Below are 21,514 nucleotides of genomic sequence, written 5' to 3'. Positions count from 1 at the left end.
CCCAGGAAAGGTGAGTAGTTCATATAACCTCCTATAATTACTGATGTACAAATAAGGCTGGGCGTGCTCCCGGATCCACTATTGTCATGGCACAGATTAGCGGATTATACACATCCACAACTATTATTAGCTAAAAAGGAATATGTAGGTTAATCAGACTGTGTGGAAAATGTTAACAGCCATAATGGAAATTCTTCACTTCTGTTAAGTATTTATATTGGGCTTATAAAAACAATTCACAAGGTAGTCACTTACCATCTAATAAACAGCTCACTTCCCTTCTTAAATTGAGATGAGCTGCAATACCAGGCACAGCCCATAAACAATAGTGGTGCTGCTTCTGTTGATATTATGTATACCTTTTCTTTTCTATTCCTGGACAATCTAGTTATCCTTATTTTCCATATAACCAGTCTCTAATTTGAGAAACCAAACTAGTAAAATCCCCCATCCATTTTCTCTGTATTCAAATTGGCTGGGAAATCACACCAGCCACTAACACTACATTATAGGACCCTAAACTAAAAACAAGAACAAAAGCCCCTGAAATCAATGCTACTCCAGCAGCCGCCTAAAGAGTTTCTGTCCATTCACTGCAGCTAATGGAGAAGCAACCAGTATTTCCAGTTGTGTTTTAATGCAGCTAAACAGAGTGTTTTCTCTGTGTATTCTGGCACAAACCAGTACTTTACATTCTCCCTTCATAATCAAGTGCTCGGCTTTTATTATGTAGATATCTCGGCTGACGTAAAACCGATTCTACCAACTTAACTAACGTGACGTCTGCAATCAAGAGTTGGCAAGCTAAGCATTGTGTAATATTACATCTGAATACTCAGCAGATCAGGTCTGTCTGGTTCTCAGGTGCTCGCTGTATTGCACACAGAGAGATGTGGCTCCGCCTAATTATCCTTTAACATTAGGTTCCACCCCTACTGTTGTCATTCACCTGCTTCTCCTACACAGCTATACACCTGCCGGGGGACTGCCACACTTTCAGGTAAAAGATTTTATACTGTATCATAAATAAGACCTATAGATGTAGCAGAGCTGAACTTTGTAATACATGAAGATGAACTATTCTGAATACTCGTGTTATAGCACATTCTGTTGACAAAAATCATTTAGGAAACACATGGATCATGTCTCGCTCAATGAGACTAACTGCATTATGAGCTTTAATCGCTTGTCTCATCCTTGTCTTATCAAATATGGTCTATGGGTATCAGGGCTAGGAATTGGTGATTTTAACACAGATTGGAAATTAAATACTTTCTTAAGAAAATTAACTAAAATATGGGGAAATATTTAGAGGGAGAACGTGAAGACTAACGGATGTAACTGCATAAGTTTAGGAAATGGGGTAAAACATTGCACATGGAAATTAGGAGGGGTAGATTAGTGACTAGTTAAATATATACACATTTTTATAGTAGAATGTTTGCTTTATAAGTACAAATATATTCCAGCTGTACATGTGTGAAGTGCAATACATCTAAATATGCTATGAAGGTTAAAAAAACTTTTTTTTTTTTTTTTGGGGGGGGGGGGGGGGGTGTTTAGAGAGTGTTTAGATTGGAAATGAAAAAACTTACCACCGATGCAGCACTATTGCCGTTCCAATGTCCCCTGTCTGGTGAGGTCAGTGATTGGCTACAGTGTCTCATGAACAATATATGTGATTGTAGGCCCTCCGGGGGGGATCGAAGCATCTGGGGCACTGGAGTAGCAATGAATTTAGGGGCAAGATACCAGTTTTGCTGATATGAACCAAAATAGGTGTCTGCAGTAACTGGATAAGCTGTTGGTAGCCTGAGCAAACTGGAACATAATGTGTTCTGACGCAAGCGCTGGCACTCTTAATTTAGGACATTGTACTGTAAGTGTATCTTGCTGTATGGAGTTTATAAATTAGGTGTGGTATCTGAGAGGCATATCCAGCATTCCACAGTACATACTGTACCTACTATTGGAACTATTAGATGTAAAAATACTCAGTAGAATGTAAAGTTGTCACATACCACAGCTCATAGTTTCACAAAACCTACCGTATGAAGGATTTACATACACAGACTGGTCTAACTTTCATGCAAACTCCATTATAATGTCACGCTAACACCAGGAACTTCTAATCTAAATCCTCACCTCAAGTAAAAGTTTTATAATCCTGTACTCTTGGCTGGTGCCAGACAGATGCCAGATTAGCAAGAATGATGAATGGAGTGATAACATATTGGATTAGAGTTAACTATCCAGAGTCCTAGTCTATAATCCCAAAATGATTATAAAAAGGGGCCAACCTCTATTCAGTAGTTTTTATAGATAAAACAAGTATTTCACTTTTTAATACCCCTATGACCGCAGAGGAATAACAGTGAACTCTGAACAAACAGGCAAATGGATGTCATTTGGGAAGGATCAGACAGCACTCAGTTGTAAGTTTTCAATTGCTTGTTCTATAATCCATATCCACAAAAATGGAACGGCTGTGTACTTTACAAATTACCAGACTAGTAAGGACTTTTTGGGATAATCAACCCTTCATTAGGCTTATAAGGAAAAAGTGGTGATGCCAACCAATGTGGAATCATAGGACAATGACATGGAAAAAACTCAAACTGAAACACCAAGCAAGGTTAGGGAGGATGGGAAGGAATACGATGCTTCTTTAGCCTTTCACTAGTGGATTCCACATAGGTTGGCATTAGCACTCCTCTCTTATAAGCCTGATGAAGGGTTGCTTACCCCAAATTGATTGATATAGATGAAATAAACCTTGGTATTCACAAGCAATTGAAAACTCACAATTAAGAGCTGCCTTGTCCATTAAGCGCCATTTGGGTGGTCTGACGTGTTCCGCAAGAGTCCTGCACCAGATCCACCACTTAATGAAAATCCTCTGTCCAGAGTGGGAGAAGATTATGGACATGCATGAAAGGACTATTTCACCAAATGCAAAGATAATGGAATAGTATGACATTTTGCAATCCTATTATTGAGATGATGATAGAGTTTTTGGTTATTGGAATCCTCAATGATCATCTTTAACCTAGAAATAAGGGTATGTGTACACTACGGAATCCATGCAGATCACCCGCCGCCAATTCCGCCGCGTGTCTAGGCAAATGCGATAGACTCCATTCTATGGTCAGGCAGATTCCATTGTCCACAGGTTCATTCTTTGGGCCAACAGCGAAATCCGCCTGTAGGCAATGGCACAGGTGGAGATGCACGTGAACGCAAGCGGCGGAATCAACGGCAGGTTATCCGCCCGGATTCCGTAGTGTGCACATACCCTAAGTGTTCAATTCCCCTTGTAGCAACACAACGAGGGAAATTACATAATTCCCATTAAAAAGATATCCGCATGATGGGTCCTCCAGAATTTGAGACACTCTTTGCAGCTTCTTCTCACTACATAAGGGCCCTAAATGTGAAACCCTGATCAGAAGTCCCTAATCAAATACAGGTATCTAATTTTTCCTTTTGACAAACCAGAATAAGGAGGTAAAAAGAGTTAAAGGGGTTGTCCGGCGAAAAAAATTATTCACAGAATAACACACATTACAAAGTTATACAACTTTGTAATGTATGTTATGTCTGTGAATGGCCCCCTTCCCCGTGTCCCACCACCCCCACCCGTGTACCCGGAAGTGTGGTGCGCTATACATTACCTGTCACGTGCCGACCACGGTCTCCGATCTTCAGTAGTGACGTCTTCTTCGGGAGGCCAGCGGATCTTCCCGAGTGCTGGCCGCCCTCTGCAGCGTCATCCGAAGCTCAGCCGCGATTGGCTGAGCATAACTGTGCTCAGCCAATCGCGGCTGAGCAGCTGATGACGTGGCCGCGTCATCAGCCGCTCAGCCGCGATTGGCTGAGCATCACTGTGCTCAGCCAATCGCGGCTGAGCGGCTGATGACGCGGCCACGTCATCAGCTGCTCAGCCGCGATTGGCTGAGCACAGTTATGCTCAGCCAATCGCGGCTGAGCTTCGGATGACGCTGCAGAGGGCGGCCGGCACTCGGGAAGATCCGCCGAACTTACGAAGAAGACGTCACTGCTGACGATCGGAGACCGTGGACGACACGACATGCGGTGAGTATAATGCACCACACTTCCGGGTCTAGCGTGGGTGGGGGGAAACACGGGGAAGGGGGCCATTCACAGACATAACATACATTACAAAGTTGTATAACTTTTTAATGTGTGTTATTCTGTGAATAATTTTTTTCGCCGGACAACCCCTTTAACAGAACACCGGAAATGTGACCCTATCTTGGGGTATGTATAAGTAGAAGTACAAGAAGGTTAAGAACCCAAGTCAAGAGTGCCAAAATACATTCCCTCCGCAGGTGCACAATCTTTGCATAACTAAGTGGCACCACTTAGAGATTACGCTACTGTTAGTTATTGAAGGACATAAAAGGACACCAAATATACAATCTGTCTTGCTTCTATTTACTAGTCAGTTAAGTGTAATCTACTGTTCCCTGTAAGCAGCCACTTTAATATGGGGAAAGACTGACTAAATAGATTTTTGTCAAGCGGCCCATAAAATCCCTGCCCCCACCATCACTACTTTATCTCAAATTCTCCAGTTCTAAGAAATGCCAGGAACATTTTCATCCATATGCATGAATGACATTAGCAGCTCATTTTAGAAGCAGCGCTTAAATAAACTTTGTACTTGGGCTTTTCGCCTCCAGAAAATTTATTTCTACAAATAAATTTCTATTAGTGACTATTATTTTGTGTAGTTTGCTCAATAAAGACACATTTTTCCTTTCAACTAATTCTCCTGCTCACTCCTCTGCTAAGACTATCCCAGGTTTGTTTCCTTTAAAGGCAAACTGACAGACTGACAGCATAGATATGTATATCCGTGCTGCCAGTTTCCAGTCGCCTATTATGCAAGTATCCCTTTATAGTTACCTTTAGCGTTGCTCTGTTATCTGGCATTTTCTGTAAAAATGATTTTTATTTTGGGCTAGCAGTAAATCTCGCCAGCCACCGCTCCTCAGGCCGCCCCAGCCTCCTCCAGAATGATTGAGATCCGATTCATCTACATATCAACATGAGCCAGCTGTCAATCTTTCTGGAGAAGGTGGCACAGCCTAAAGACCAGATAGTGGTCCAGGTGCAGAGAGTGTAATAGAGCCGCCTCTGTTAAATGGTAAGTCTGAAATATGCCGTACCTGTGCTGCCAGTTTCTAATCGCAGAGCATCCCATAGTTACCTTTAGCTTTGTTCTGTGATCTGACATCTTTGGTAAAAACAAACTTTAATTTAAGCTGTAAGAGAAACAGATCGCTGATCTGAGGGAGATCAGCCAAACTATAACACTGCCGGCTGCTAGTGAAAGCGCTCAATGCAGTGAAATCCTAGGTGCATTGCCCCCTGGGAAACATGAATATGTAAAAGAGGAGCCCATGGAGCCTCATTGAAGAGTCTCAAAACACAGGAGTAGCCAGATATCCCTCCAGGAAGGACCCAGCCAAGGGGTGGCTCCTGTAAGGAAACCACCAAAACCACCATATTAAGTGGCCCTATAAGTCAATGTAATGACAAGGGAAAAACCAAGGCCAGGTAACCATCCACATACAGCTTTTTCAGGGTGGGTCTGTGACACTGTCTGCACCCATCCTGCTCGCCAGACACCGGTCAAGGCTGCCCCAGCCTCCGCCAGAATTATGAACTGCCGGCTCATATTTGGCTGTGTGGGATTTCAACGTGAGCCAGCCGTCAATCATTATGGACGAGGTTGGGCAGCCCGAGAGCGCGGTGTAGTTTCCCTATAAGCTAGTCATACATATAAGATTGCCCAAGCCAAGTGTGCATGTGTTTTGGACAGGGAGACTTCTCTGGCAGTGGCTTATCTCCAGAGAACTAAAAGATTAGCTTGTTGAAATCCATCGTGTCTGATGCTTCCCTCACCGACATCATCTACTAAGAGGAAAGCAAAGAGGCCCTCATACAGATTAGATGGTTGGCAGGTTCAGCCGAAATCAATACACATAGGTTCACCTAATCTGTATGGCTAGCTTACCCCAACACCTTCCCGTATGTTTTTTCTTTGACCACACAGAGAGGAGAGGAAAGAAGTCAGGAAAGCAAATATTTGCTTGACATCTGGCAGTATATATTTAGCATAGAACGTCATTTCCTTTGTGTTATACTGTAGCTTTATGTTCTCCTTCCCAAAATACACAAATGGCTGAAAAGGCAGAGGGTTTGATTAAGCTATCAGATTTTCTTCAGACATATGGACTTCCCTCATCTCATATATCTCATATGCCAAAGCTGATTTACTGCAGGTTAACTCCCTATCACTTCAATGGTTGCAGAGGTGCAGTAATCTGGCACAGTAACTAAAAAATGAACTTTGCACTTTACTGGTGCAGTGGTTGTACTGAAGAGCTAATCAGCATGGGTCCCAGGTTGGTGCTCCAATGTTCAGATATTGAAGATCTATACTAAGCAGAAGTCATTAATAACAAAGTCCTGGAAAATCCCTTAAGGCAAGAAAAGGGTATGGACGCTGGAGTGGGTAAGCTGAGGATCGTATGGAGCAACCTAGAATTTGCTAGCATCATTGGTTGACCCTGCTTCGGTTACTTGTTTTCCTAGGTAGTGTGGGAGCTCCTGCTATCCCAGCATTTTAGATACTGTATCTGCAATTAAAGGGACTCTGTCACCTCCAAAACACCTGCTAAACTTGTTATCAGTAGATTATACATCAGTAGAGTATAAAGTGCTGATTCTATATCTGCAATATCTATCTTTCTATGTCCTTACATTCCTTTGCTATAAGCCACAAATTAAGGAGTCTAAGTAGTCCTCTCCATTATATTCTGGAGCTAATTAGTCCTCTCTAGAGATGATCGAACAGCGATGATGTTCAGGTTCGTACGAACTCGAACCATTGGTATTGGACTCCCTGTTCTGTGGTAAAGGTGGAGACAGCCCGAGTCCCGCCTGGAAAACAGGAATACAACCTATGGCCCAGGCTGTTTGCCCAGGCTGTATGGGACTCTGGCTGTCTCCACCTTCCCCATGGAACCATAAGAAAAACAGATTGCTGAACTCAAGGAGACCAGCCAAATGACAACACTGCCGGCTGCCAGTGAAAGCGCTCAACGCAGTATAGTCCTAGGTGCATTGCCCCCTGGGAAACATGAATATGCAAAAGAAGAGCCTGTGGAGCCTCATTGAAGAGTCTCAAAACACAGGACTAGCCAGATATCCCTCTGGAAAGGACCCAGCCAAGGGGCAGCTCCTGTTAGGAAACCACCAAAACCACCATATTAAGTGGCCCTATAAGTCAATGTAATGACAAGGGATAAACCAAGGCTAGGTAACCATCCACATACAGCTGTTTCGGGGTGTTGCCCCTTATCAGTGTGGAGCAGGATTCTGGCTAGGTTCTTCACGGAACGGGAAGACTGTGGGAGTCAAATACCGATGGTTCGAGTTCGTATGAACCTGAACATCAGCGATGTTCGATCATCTCTGAAATACAAAGAAGTAGAAAAATACAAATGACAGATTTAGAATCGGCCTCCTTTATCCTACTTACAGATTACTTTAGTTTAAAGTTTTGAGGAGGGTGGGTTGGAGGTGACAGAATTAGAGATGAGCGAACCTCGAGCATGCTCGAGTCCATCCGAACCCGAACTTTCGGCATTTGATTAGCGGTGGCTGCTGAAGTTGGATAAAGCCCTAAGGCTATGTGGAAATCATGGATATAGTCATTGGCTGTATCTATGTTTTCCAGACAACCTTAGAGCTTTATCCAAGTTCAGAAGCCCCAGCTAATCAAATACCGAACGTTCGGGTTCGGATCGACTCGACCAGGTTCGCTCATCTCTAGACAGAATGCCTTTAAGCTTCAGGCTGACAAAGACTTTGGAAAAGTCAGAGAAGTTCATACTAGCTGAGACTCCACAACCAGTGACAGTTCAGGAGAGATTAGGGAAGGGGGAATTAGCTGAATTCTGATACTAAAAACTACTTCACAAGAATGAAAACTTCGTAAGGAACTGAAATAATACCATATGGTGAACATTCTGTCATTATAAATGGGGACAATAGCTGAAATTGCAAATGCAGAACACAACTATTTTTTGACAATACCATCTGGGACATGAATATACTGTAGCAACAGGAGTTTAGCATTATTTATGATCATTTAGTATACATTATACATAGTTACAATGCATATACTAAGTAGTAATTATCTCTATTAAATTCTTTAATATGAGGCGTTATTACACTGCATTCAGTCAAGCCAAATCATAGAGACATTTAGATGAACTGCAATCATATCACCATAAACTACTATAAAGTAATACTAACATTGCATTAATACTACGAGGCTACTCAACATGTTAGAAAATAACTTTGTGAAGAAAGGTCTAGAATCTAAATCACGTCTTTGTAACATATACCTGTAGAAGTCAGTGTAAGTGACATGTAATAATGACTCGGAATGAAAAGAGTCATTCAGCCTTTAAGCTATCGAGTGGCGTAATTTCATCTTGTGGGAGTAAATCTGTGTCAATTGGGCATTATTCTATAGCGTAGACGTAATGAGAAACAAAAAAACATCTTGCTAATCCTAGTAACAGTCTTTATGGGTTGTAATCTATAGGACAGGAACCCTAAGGGCTAGAGAGATGACACTGGACACTGCATGCTTGATAAATACTGCTACAAATCCACCTTAAAGAGCTGTGCAATTTAGAAAACCTAGGTCCATATTCCTTAGTAGGAGTCAGTAGAGGGTGGAGGCTTTGTTAAGGACCCCCATCCCTGAAGTGTTGAGGATGGTTACAAAGAAAGCATCTCGCTCTGGAGGACCTGTCCTGAATTACAGATTCATTTAAAAGGATACTCGGCAGTGCTAAGTTTCCCCTGTGTCGGCAAGGTTTTCCCACAGATTACAGTTAACTGCCAGGAAACATATTGTGATCTCTCTATTGCCAACAAGCAAGAAGGAATTGATCAAAGCAAAGACCCCCGTAAGCTTCAGGTTTTGTGATATTTTAGAGCACTTTGTGCTTTTTCTTTTTTTTTCTGTTGTAGTTACTTTTATACCGCATGAATAGATTACAGCTCTCTTTTACATGCTGTGTTGCTTTTGTCTGTATGTTTGTTGTGGTTTAACAGATTGCTGTGGTTACTCGAAATAACACCTTGTGCTAGGCGTGGTGTTCCCCAGGGTAAAACTGGAATACAGAGATGTAAGAACCATATTAGATGGATTTTAATGGAGTCAACTATTAGGACATTGTATAGAATTGTCTATTTTTAAAAATTAGCCTCAATTGCAAAAGGTTTGTTCCTATTTAGGATATATTCATACATGGCTAGAGATGAGCAAACCAGGTTCGAGTTGATCCTAACCCGAACGATTGGCATTTGATTAGCGGGGGCTGCTGAACTTGGATAAAGCTCTAAGGTTGTCTGGAAAACATGGATACAGCCAATGACTATATCCATGTTTTCCACATAGCCTTAGGGCTTTATCCAAGTTCAGCAGCCACCGCTAATCAAATGCAGAAAGTTCGGGTTCGGATGGACTCGAGCATGCTCCAGGTTCGCTCATCTCTTCACATGGCCTATATGTTGTAGAAAGCTTTCTCATTCTTCTAAATGGGTCTTGGTAATGATATAGCACCATTCAAAAATATATGCAAGAAATTCCCAGTTTGGGACAAACCTTTGGTATGGTTACAGGTCTACTAGATTATCTCTTCCACAAGCTAGCCAAATAATTTCCTTCCCATAGGAATACATATTAAAAAGGTTGTTCAACTTTTTTTTTCTATCAAATTAACTGGTACCAGAAAGTGCCAGAGATATGTAATTTACTTCTATTAAAAAAATTTTAATAGAAGTAAATGACAAATCACTGGTACTTTTTGGCACAAGTTGATTTGAAAGAAAAGCAGTTTTGGTGAACAACCCCTAAGTATATCAGGGCCCTAGTGTTAGTTCACATCTCAGCATTTGTGCTTGAAATGCTTTTCTAAATTATTTCCAATTTGTTTGCCAATCGCCATGCGTTATTTCCAGTAGTCCTGGCAACACTGTGCGGTTATGGGTGAAGAAGTGGGGCATGGTTTCCGCCACATTAGGAATGAATTCCAAACACAAATATAGAGCCTTATAGTCATAGAGGCATGCATGGGCTATAGACAGTAGGATAGCATAGGCATTCTACAATAATAGTCTAACATGTCAGGACTCTGTGTTTGGGGTTTGCTACATCAGTGTGCAACAAATGGGGTTGTTTCTCAGGAATCAATTAAAGTTCTGACTGTAAGTATTATTTGGCAGTGATGACATTGTGCTGCTGAAGATGGCCATAGTGGAGAGGGGCATGTTCTAAGGAAGGGCATGTGCTAAGGAGTCCCTGGTTCTTTCTTACAATCCTGGATGCTTTTGGGTTCCATTAACATGGAATTTCAATATTGGGACTAAAGGACTAATGAATTTCTGTTTAACTCATGTTCTACATTATCAAAATTATATTTATATAAAAATGTATTAATAAAATCTTTACACATGGAAGTGTTAACGAACAAAGATATGGAGACATTAACTGGAATAGGCTTGTATGTTTATTTAGTATCAACGGCAACTTTGTGTGAGTCACGGCAGAAAGGTGCAGTCAGATAAAGAGCGGAATATGTTTTACTTTAGGGTTTGGATTGTATGCTCGGTAAAATACTCTTGTATGTATGGGGCGAGTCTAAGAACACTCTTCTGTTTCAGAAACGAAAGGGAAAATAAAATATCTCAATGCTCCTGCAAGTATTGGGTGAGGGGTAGAGATAAGTGAACTTTATTTGAACCTAAGCATGCTGCATTTGATTACTTGTGGCTTACGAAGTTGGATGCAGGCATAGAGAGTCCTGGAAAATATGGTTACAGCCTATGGCTGTATCCATGTTTTTTTCACCTGTAATCACATGCCATGCACTTGAATTCGAACGAACTCGAGGTTAGCTTGACTTCATTAAGGAGGCCTATCTTTAAAGCTGTGTCCGAAACCTTGATTCCATTTGGAAAGCCACCATATTAGATCAAGAGCAAGTTTTTCCAATGAAAAGGTGGTCAAGTAGCATAAAAAAGAAGGCCGGTATAATTACAGGAATTGATTGCCCCAATTAGATTTGCAATATATCTTGTGGTGCAAAAATGATCAACTTCCTCCCTCTGTCATTCTGTTTACATGGTGTAGTCTCTATTAAACTCAGCATGTAAAGGGTTAAACTGCTGGTTACAGACTTCTCTCCATTCCCAGCAGTTGCAGTTGGTCCCCAGATGTGTGTCACATTCAGACTCCCACTGATTGATCATGGTAGAGTATTTGCAGCAGCAGAGCCCCCCCACGATCAGCCTGAGCCCTGTTCAAGCTAAATTTTAATGGCCTCTACTTTTCCTGATGAAAAACACTTGCCCCTAAAACACATGCTCCTTGACAACTGCTGAGCTCCAGTTTCTTCTGGGTTTTGGTGCTGTTACTGATTAAGTCACTGAATTGCTGAGCGGGCATTCCTAATCCGGATCATAACTTGGCAGGATCGGGAGATTCTGGGGTCTGGGAGTGGTGATACAATGCTACAGTGACAGGTATTGATTAAGTTTACGATGATTTTTGGGTCTGTTGACACCTGCTTGTTGGTATGTAGATTGGTGGCGGTGGGGGCCTTATGCTAGTGAGAGTTAACCAAGCTGGACCCTCAACAACTAGTCACTAATATTTCCTGACCCTATTGACCTAGATTTAGAATTCTGATTACAGGAAACTGACTAGGCCTAAAGTCCCTTTTACATGAGCCAATTATCGGTAACAGGTGGTCCTAAAAATGCACAATTAGCCCATAATTGGCCCATGTAAAAGTGCCAGAGATCAGCGAGCAAACTCCCACTCTTTGGCTGATTTGATCTTTTGTGTGGCACATAGGATCATTGTTATCAGCTGCACACCTCTCTGTGTAAACTGGAGATGTCCATTAGATAAGAACGTATTTAAATATCCGCATGAACGATACAGAGATCGGTTGTGTGGCCCAGCAGTGCTGTTAATTGTGCCTTGTAAAGGCTTTGTTTTGTCTAAAAGGTGCCTAAGGCTTGGTGTAGGACAGAGAAGGGGAACCTTCAACTGTCCAGGCATGATGGGAATTGTAGTTTTGCAACAGCTGGTGTAGGGCTTACAAAACAGGTGTATACATGGATAGGTGTTCTTATGACCCTGGTCAAGCCAGGACTAATTAAAGTCTACTCAATTGCAAAGCTGGCAGATACTTCCTCATGTGACTAAATTCTTTACTTCCTTTACATGTGACCAGTAGGTATGGTAAGTGCCATGGTCAGTTTTTAACTCCTGCACGTCCATTATACCTCAGTGTATGTGGTTTTAGCAATGTTTAACAGTGTGACAAGCAAAATTTCACTACATACAAGTGAATGTCTGATGCTCAGACCTACACACGCAGCTACATAACAACTCCCGACTTAAAACTGTAAATGCATATACAGCTTTATATTTATAGTAATTAAATGTATTTATTTGAAAACTAAAAAAATAAAATATATTTTCTTGTTACAGCTATTCTGACCATCTGCCTCTGGAGGGGACCTAACAAAACAATGTTCTCATCAGAAAGAAAACTTGTATTATTCCTATTTATTTCCTTTTTTTGGACTAATTGCCATGGCCAAAGCAGCACAGCTAGAGTGACAACCAGCACGGTTACATCGCCCGGACATGATTCTACTATTGAATCAGTCAGTGTTGCTATAACGGATAATAAAAACACCACTTCAAACTCCACATACGCTACTACTGTAGGCAGCGCGATAACCAGCAGCACTAGCTTTACCGTCTCCACCTCAAACATTACAGAGAGCACAACTTTAAAAAATGTCTCCGGATCGGTTACTGAAACAATTAAACCTGTATCTGCTGTAGAAGGTACAATAAGTTACTCAACAAGCAATACAACAACTGGGGACAACTCTACGAAGGAAACGGTACACACAACAGCTTCCCCAAATAACTCCAGTAGAGCCACCACCAGTGGAGTCACACCAGAAAACACAACGTCAGTGAACATTTCCACCATAACTTTAATAGCCAATGTGACCATTTCCAAAAATACTTCAGATTTCTCAAGCACAGCATCCACCGTCAATGGCACAACACACATAACCTACACAGAAACCAGTTTTGCAGGAAATACAACACATATTCCGAATGTTACACAATCTACACCAACAAACAATTCAACTGCTATCAGTAAGTCTACGGGAACAACAGCAAACCACACACAAAGCACTGCCTATATGACTTCAACAAACAGCAGTGGCTCTGGAATGGCAGGAAGTGAGAAAGGTAAAAGTGTACATGGTCTTTAGATCAAGTGTTCAATTATTTCTGTATTATGGGAAAGTCAAGTGAAACACGCCGTATTGGATGTTTCCTGTCTATTTCAATTAATTTATCAGTCTTGCTTAATAGGTAATCTTGCCTACAGGTTGCTTATTCTCAGTATACATTTCACATTTAGCAATAATTGTGCAAGAATTTTAGAGCATGTGCAGATGCAGGATTTTTCCAGTGGAAAATCCATTGTTTATCTACAAATCTGAGGTCATACCCTTGGATTTCAGACCTAGATATTGCCAGTTTTGAAAATGGAGTTGCCCCAAACAATGGGGCTAACCCACATCTTGGCTACCCATGCAGGTTTCAATAGAAAAATCTACTCCATAGTCTTTGTAAAAAAAAACTACAAGGAAAAAAAACTACATTAAAGGTGTTTGTTGACACCAGAGAGAGTGGATTATGCCCATAAGCACAAGCCCTACCTTATACCGCTATCCTCTATGGGCTACCCAGACAATCAGACAATGGGCTACCCAGACACTCGCTGTTGGTGTGTAATAGCAGCGAGCAGGGAACAAGGAGCAAGCTGATGTTGACATGACAGGTCGGCACACACTTGCTCCTAAATATCAGGCCATCTAATATGGCCCTAAGGGTATGTTCACAGGTGTAGGTTTTATACTGCTCATTTAACTTCTTTATATTGAATAAATTCCCAACGTGAAATCTGCCATAGATTAAATAGCTTTTCCAGGTGGACCTTATAGTCTCCTATGTGTTTTTCCTGTCCCATAAAACAAAAAAGAACACATACATAGCTCACCCACTTCTTCTGCATTACAGCTCTCAGATCTTTCAGTGATTGTTTCTATGCTATTTTTGCTTCTTCCGATGATGCACTGCAACCCCACTCTATTCTGTCATTGTCTGAGCAGGGGGAGTGGGATGTCTTTGGAAGGAAAAAGAACACAGGAACGGTGACCATAAGCTATGACAGCTAGTGCGGGAGGAGTGTTCTTTTATTGCTTTATTAGGAGGAGCATAGGCAAAACTATTAGGTTTTCTTGGAGAAAAAAAACTTCAGCATGAATGAGTAGGCAATTTTTATTTATTTATTTATTTATTTTACTGAAAATAGCCCGATTTTAACCATGGTGCTAATTATGGTGTAGAATGTGCTATTACTCACCACAATTTATGATAATTCAGAGCAAAGTAGTGTGGATTTACATTGCAGTCTCTTTTTGAAGTGATTCAGGCTAAGCTCTAATTGGTTGCCATAGACACTGAGTAGCCAAGTGATTTATCATTAGTGTTACTGGATCCAAATCTTGAATATTAAAGAGGAGCTCCAGGTAGAGGTTAAAAAAAAAGAATATTCTGCAGAAGCATATAGCATTACTTACCTGTCTACCCCAGTTTTGAAACGACCAAAAATCTATTTTTTTTTTTTACGGGGGTAGGGGGTTGTTCTGTATTTTGTTTCTGTCCTTCCGGGTTGAGCAGTTCCCAGAATACAATGCTTTCCCTCAGCTGATCATCACAGTCCCCCACCCATCACAATCAGCAAAATTAGTGCTGCACCTGCTACTGGCTATTCAGAGATGGTGAATCACTCAGGGGATTAGGGATCCAGGCAAGCCTCCTGTTAGATCACACCCTGCCCCATGTCTGCATCCTCAGCCTGTCCTCAGCAAACACACACAATGTGAGACAGAGGCATGGACTCTTTGTCTCCTGAGGGGAAACAGCAGAAGGAGCAGGAGACAATGTGAACTGTAACAGGGGCCATTTTTTTTTCACTTCCTTGATTTCAACCAGCTACCAGTGTGGCAGAACTGCACAGATACTGCAATACATTGTATAGACACATCTATGTAACTTTTAACATACTTTTAATAGAAAACAAGTTTTTCTTATCCGGAGTTCCCCTTTAACAACATTTTTATTTTACTTTTTTAACTACAGATGTGGCAAGCAGTTCTGGTGTTGTCCTAGGTGCAGTCTTTGGCTCCATCCTAGGAATTGCACTGGTGTGTATTACAGCTTATATCATATGTGGAAATAAAAAATCTGGTTCCTTTTCACATCGACGACTATATGAGGATACCAGGAATGATCCAGGTACAGTGATATGACATTATTTTTTTCTATTAAATGTAATACAAAAATTTTAGCAGTCAACTATAATTTGTGAATGGGGGCTGGCAGTAGGTACATTGACAGGTCCTCTAAGTCAAAAAATCTTTAAATAGATACCCTCCATCTCCACCCAATTCTGAATGGGGGACCCCTCTAATAAACCATTTTTTTTCTAATAAGGATTAATCTTGCACAAAGAAGAGCCCTGTGCACATGCAGGCTCTATTGGATGCCAATAGAGATGAGAGTATCTGAAGCATGTTTTGATTGGTCTAGACCCAAGCAAGATGCATTTGATGACCGGTGGCTAAAGAAGTTGAATGCAGCCATAAGGCTGCCTGGAAAACATGGCTGTAGCTGTAAGCTGTTTTCCATGACTCCCTAGGGCTGCGTCCAACTTCTTCAGCCACCGGTAATCAAATGCGTCATGCTTGGGTTGAAAGAGCTTTGCTCATCTCTAGACTCTAGAATTGTATGGAGATATTTGTCACTAGGAGTTTGAAGCTTAAATCCCATGCCAAATTGTATGTTAGGAGACTGACTTATTGTGATCTACCATATCATATATTATCATAGAAATGTATCTGTATATTTTCAGACATATGATTTCTTGAAAACAAGAAAATGTCTACATAAAAGTTAAAACACTGTAACGTTTTTATTTCAGTGCTTCGGCTGGATAATCCTGCAAGTCCCTATGATACCAGTTATGGAAACTCTTCATTTTACAACCCTTCAGCCGAAGAAGAGCTTCCTCACCATAATAGGCCACACGAGACAATTGCAATGGATGACTTTAGGCCTCATTAATCTTCAGCAGAACTTACCTTGTGAGGCCTTTACTATATCTCCTTTGTTTGCCTTGGGACACCTGCCCATTTTTTATTTAGGAGTGTAACAAGGGACAGATAATCAAGAGATTGGAGAAATTTCCTTGAATAAATGGAACAGGTGACTCAAACAAAACGTTTCTCTAAAACAGAATTTTTTGGGGGTGGCAGGCTGCCCCTTGTTTTATTATAGATTTTTATTTTTAATACATTTGTAATATGCTATCATCATAAACAACTCTACAGTTATCTAGAAGGTCTATGTCATCTTTTGTCTTTGGCACTCCTGTTATGTGGTTTGGGGGATCAAATAGAAAGTATTAGGTTAGCATTATGCTCCTCTGAAATGGAGATTCTTTTAGAAGTCTCTATTACAGATTACAGATCAAAATGATAGACAAAACAGAGTGGCATGTGCTCTTGTTTTGTTATGTAAATTGCTTGGCATTATGAGAAAAAAATTAAAGCTAATGTTCTATCGGGCATTAAGAATTCCCGGCACACATTTGCTTTGGCACCACTGTTATTTTCATTGTTCTTCTACTAAGATGGAGCAGAACACTAGAAAGGCTTAGCAGTTGTATGAACCTTGCTTGAGCATGGTAGCATACAGTGTTGTCGGAAAATATTCAGTATAACTATTAGGGTAGCTTCACACACCGTATCGCAGTGAATTTTCTGCAGCGGATACATTGCAGATACGCAGCAGATTTGATGTAAATAACTGAACACGGCATCAAATCTGCACCATCAAATGTGTTGCAGATCTGCTGCTGATCAGCTGTGCATCGGTCGTGTGTGTTAGCACCCTTAGGGTGCGTTCACACCTGCAGGGTCCGCAGCAGATCTGCAGCAGATCCGCAGCAGATTTGATGCTACCCACAGAATAAACTGCAATGTGACAGATTTAAAGATGCTCATCTTACAATACTTGGAATCTTGGGATATTTTAAGGCAAGAGAGAAGGTAAGGAAGGCTAAATTTGTGTAATGGAGCATTGGTATGACCTTTGGGACTATCCTCCTTTACCTTGTTCCAAACACTAATGTTCTTGTAGGGCGTAGACCATTGCAAATTTCGTCTTTTAAAGGGGTTATCCAGGTTTTCAAAAGCATGGATGCTTTCTTCCAGAAACAGCACCTTTCTTTTCCTCAGTTTGGGTGTGGTTTTGCAGCTCAGTTCCATGAAAGTGATTTTTTAAAAACCTGCATAACCCCTTTAACCTATGCATGGGCCACTTCATAATGCCCCACTCCTTGGCGTCCACCATTCAGTCACTGTGGCACTAGCTTCAGTGTGGGTGATCCAGACTGGTACATTTTAAACTGATCTGACCGCCTAATGCCTTTTGCTGCCTTTGTTAAGCTTTTAAGCTTTTTTATTGCTACAACTTCTGGTGGGCCTCTTCCATTAAGAGCTTATAAATGTCATAAATGCTTTTTTATGCCGGTAAGGTTAAATATTTCTACAATGGACAAGTAAGCAATATATGTCATCTTAGCAACTAGCATGGCTTTCTAAAACACGAAAACTGCAGACTCCTGTTACTATGAATTATTCATGTACTTTATGTTGTTTATGTGATTTTATGCATGTTATGTCTTAACCTATAAGAGTCACAATGAGCAATAACTATTAGATTTTTTTCAGAATCAAAATCCATACTATTATATAATCATTTCAATTATACACTACAATTTCATAGATTTTTACAGACAGAGTGCCCTTTATTGATGGTGAGTGTAATTCTCAGTGACACACAGAACAACTTACACAAGCTCATGAACAAAGTTCTGGCCATTCTGTAGCCAGGCTCTCAGTGTTTCAAAATGTGCCATTTGTTTTAGTACGTGATGGATGACTAACCACAATATACAGAGCTTTAGAATCATTTTTAACAGTATTTTCTACCTTGAAAGGGCATACTATAAATACGTGGACAGGTTGTTATTTTGCTGGAACCCCAATGAGTCACTGTAACCTCTGGGGGAACCTGACACTAAGGGCCCTATTACACTGAGCAATATTTGGCCGATTATCGCTCTGTGTAAGAGAACGCTAACCCATTGAAACGATCATCAGCTGATGGTCCAGACCTAAAATCATCGGGCATGCATAGTGTCCTCGGAGGTCTTCCCCGGTGTCTGCAGCTATGCCTTCTGTTCCGGTCTCTACACTGACAGTCCTCAGAGGGCACCGGTGAAGGCCCGAAGACACCACGTGGTAAGTTAATTACTTGGAGTTAATACTTTATTATTTTACACTGAAGGCAAGGACTGCACGGACACCACTAACAATGTCCTGCAGCCCTTGCTGCGTATTAGTCGTCACGTGTAATTGCTCAATAAACTAGCACGGATCTAGCAGATCGACGCTGATTTAGTTTATGATTGAGCCTTGTAATAGGACCTAAAAGTGTTCAATTTCCCTGCAGTGCCTCAGCTGGTGAAATAAAGTATTACATAGTGCTCACTGAAATTGCAGTGAAATTAAGTGAAGGTTAGTAACTTGCCCTAATTGCCCTAATAGTGTATTAAAAATAAGGATGTGTTGACACATGCAGCGACACACTGAAAATACAATGTGAATGCATCATTTAATTGCAGTAATTGAACGGTTCATTGTAGTTCTGCATTGCTTCATTTCATTAATAAATCATTTAATTGCTGTCCAGCCATCCTTAATTGTGTTAAGGGAATGAAATGCCAACGTGTGCAAACATACCCTAAAGGGTGGCAATGAGCAAGTTCTTATGCTACTATGATATGTTCACATGATTGTTTCTACTGGCAGAACAATCCAATGTGGGCTTATAAGATAATATATATGCACCAGAACTCCAGAGCAGAACCTCAGATTTCTGCAGTGAACTGCAATTTGATGGGTTATGGATTTGCATGTAGAATAGTCCCATTCAGCATGTTACAGCATGTATTTATATCAAAATAAGTGGGCATCATTCACATGTAGGTTTTGATGTAAAAAAAAAAAAAATTTAAAACAGTTGTCTGGACTGGAAATAAATAGAAGCAAATGTCTGTATCATTCACTACTGTAATATGTCTATATCTGTAAATTATCCTATTTTGTACATGAGAATACACATGCACAAATGTACAAATATTTATTAAACACATGTGTACATACAACATTTCCTATTGTCCCATGTTTTGCGTCTGTGGGCGTCTAATATAAAGTTATTCTAATGTAATGCGAGGGTACATTCACACGTACAAGATCTGCAGCAGATTTGATGGCGCAGATTTGAAGTTGCAGATTCAATGCAAAGTAACTCTGGGCCATCAAATCTGCTGCGGATATGCTGCAGATCCTGTACATGTAAACACCCCCTAAAGAGTTTTTCAGTTTTAAGTTAATACAGCTTACTCACTATGTGGATGAGGAGTTATGCAAGTCTCTAATAAACTTTGAAGATAATTTGTCAAGAATGACGCTTCATCTGAAATCCCCCCCCCCCAGCTCTGCTCCACTGGATCTGATAATAAATCCTACTTCTATGAGGCTGCTGTTTGGAAGCCTCAGAAATCTATACCAGTATTAGGCTATGTTCACACTACGTAAAACTACGGCCGGAGTTCTCGCCGCAAAACTACGGACTGAGTTTTTAGGGGTGGAACATAGCCTTATTTTCAATGGGATCCCAGACGGAAAAAACTGACATGTCAGTTTTCTGCGGCCGGATTTCAGTGAATTCCGGCCGCAGAAAGACCTGTCAGTTCACACACTGGCCGCTTGCTTCACTATGGGCTATGGGAAGCTCTAATGCGGGCTCGCGCTGATGCGCCCGCATCAGCGCTCCGCGGCCGGAAAGATCACCCGGCTGGTACTTAAGTCACGGAACAGCCGGGTGTTCACAGCGTGTGAACATCGCCTTAAACTGGTATAGATTGTAGCTACAATCAACACTTGGTGTTGCAGAGGTAAATAGTAATAATTCTTGTTCATCCTGTAATTCATCCTGTGGTGAGTGGGTAGCAGATCAGTGAAAAGGTGCAAAAATTTTGGACAAGCCGGTGTTTTGTGCAAATTCTTTGCAGCTTCTCTGCTCCAGGTGCAGATCCTAATAAATGTCCCCATCCTTTTCAATTCCTTATCCTTTAAGGGCGCCTTCACACCTACCGGATCCACAGCGGATCTCACTTCTGCGGATTCAAAGCGAGAACCGCTGCGGATCCGGTATCAATTCACCCCTATGATAGCACATATTCGCAGCGGGATTGACATCCTGCTGTGAATATGTGCTTTAACTCCCTGGTGCCCGCAACCCCGCCATCGCATCCCCCATCCCCAGCGGCGGCACATCCCCCCCATCCTGGCCACATCCCCCATCAGCCCATCTCCGGCTCGCTGCCACGGGCATACATTACCTGCTCGGCGGTGCAGCTACAGTGAGGCTCCCAGCTCCGGTCCTGCTCAGCTGATCTGAGCGGGATCGGAGCCGGCAACCTCACTGCAGCCGCGCCGCCGAGCAGGTACTGTATGCTCTTGGCGGCGGGATGCGGGTGGTGGCAGGCTGGGGGTGGGCTGATGGGGGGATGTGGCCGGGATGGGGGGGATGCGCCGGGGATGCAACGGCAGGGCTGCGGGCACCAGCGAGTTAAAGCACATATTCACAGCGGGATGTAAATCCCGCTGCGAATATGTGCTATCATAGGGGTGAATTGATACCGGATCCGCAGCGGTTCTCGCTTCGAATCCGCAGAAGTGAGATCCGCTGTGGATCCGGTAGGTGTGAAGGCACCCTAAAAGATATTTGTTTGCTGTCAGAGAATGAGGACATCACTATTTTTTATTCAGAGGCAGCAAATTAATAGGTGGCTAGCTACTACAAACTGGTTTGCTGACAGGTGAATACTTTCAGTTGAGGCAATGCCCTGTGAGCTGAACACATCAGCCACGCCTGTATAAATTTCTCTGCTAGCTTTGGTAGTGTCATTCTGCTGTGCATGGTGTTCTTTACACAGAGGATGAAACAATTGATCAGTAATTGATTAGCAGGGTGCTGATATACAACTTCCTTGCAGATCATCTGTTTATTGTCCAAACTACAGTAATAACAGAGCTATAGGTAGTTGGCACCAGAAAACTGCAGCCTGAGTTCTTATTGAAGTAAACTAGCGCA

The 21,514-nt window shown here is 41.7% G+C and overlaps 2 protein-coding genes across 6 annotated transcripts in view; one reads left to right on the top strand and one right to left on the bottom strand.

Moving 5' to 3' along the window:
- ANO3 (anoctamin 3) overlaps positions 1 to 21,514 on the bottom strand; it is a 368,385-nt gene that overhangs the window by 30,974 nt on the left and 315,897 nt on the right. The window lies entirely within an intron of this gene.
- Positions 949 to 16,627, top strand: MUC15 (mucin 15, cell surface associated). The gene is made up of 4 exons (XM_069968365.1): positions 949 to 1,000; positions 12,620 to 13,405; positions 15,368 to 15,523; positions 16,209 to 16,627. Exons 2-4 carry the CDS (start codon positions 12,661 to 12,663, stop codon positions 16,349 to 16,351), a joined length of 1,044 nt encoding a protein of 347 aa, XP_069824466.1. The 5' UTR covers positions 949 to 1,000; positions 12,620 to 12,660; the 3' UTR covers positions 16,352 to 16,627.

The sequence above is a fragment of the Dendropsophus ebraccatus genome, chromosome 4, assembly GCF_027789765.1.
Source record: "Dendropsophus ebraccatus isolate aDenEbr1 chromosome 4, aDenEbr1.pat, whole genome shotgun sequence".
NCBI lineage: Eukaryota > Metazoa > Chordata > Amphibia > Anura > Hylidae > Dendropsophus > Dendropsophus ebraccatus.
Note: the sequence above shows the minus strand (reverse complement) of the source record. Positions and strands in the feature narration are given on the sequence as shown.

Coding starts and splice junctions, on each gene's coding strand:
- MUC15 (XM_069968365.1), top strand. CDS start 12,661: ATGTTCTCATCAGAAAGAAAACTTGTATTATTCCTATTTATTTCCTTT. Junction 13,406..15,367: donor AATGGCAGGAAGTGAGAAAG/GTAAAAGTGTAC, acceptor TTTTAACTACAG/ATGTGGCAAGCAGTTCTGGT. Junction 15,524..16,208: donor GGATACCAGGAATGATCCAG/GTACAGTGATAT, acceptor TTTTTATTTCAG/TGCTTCGGCTGGATAATCCT.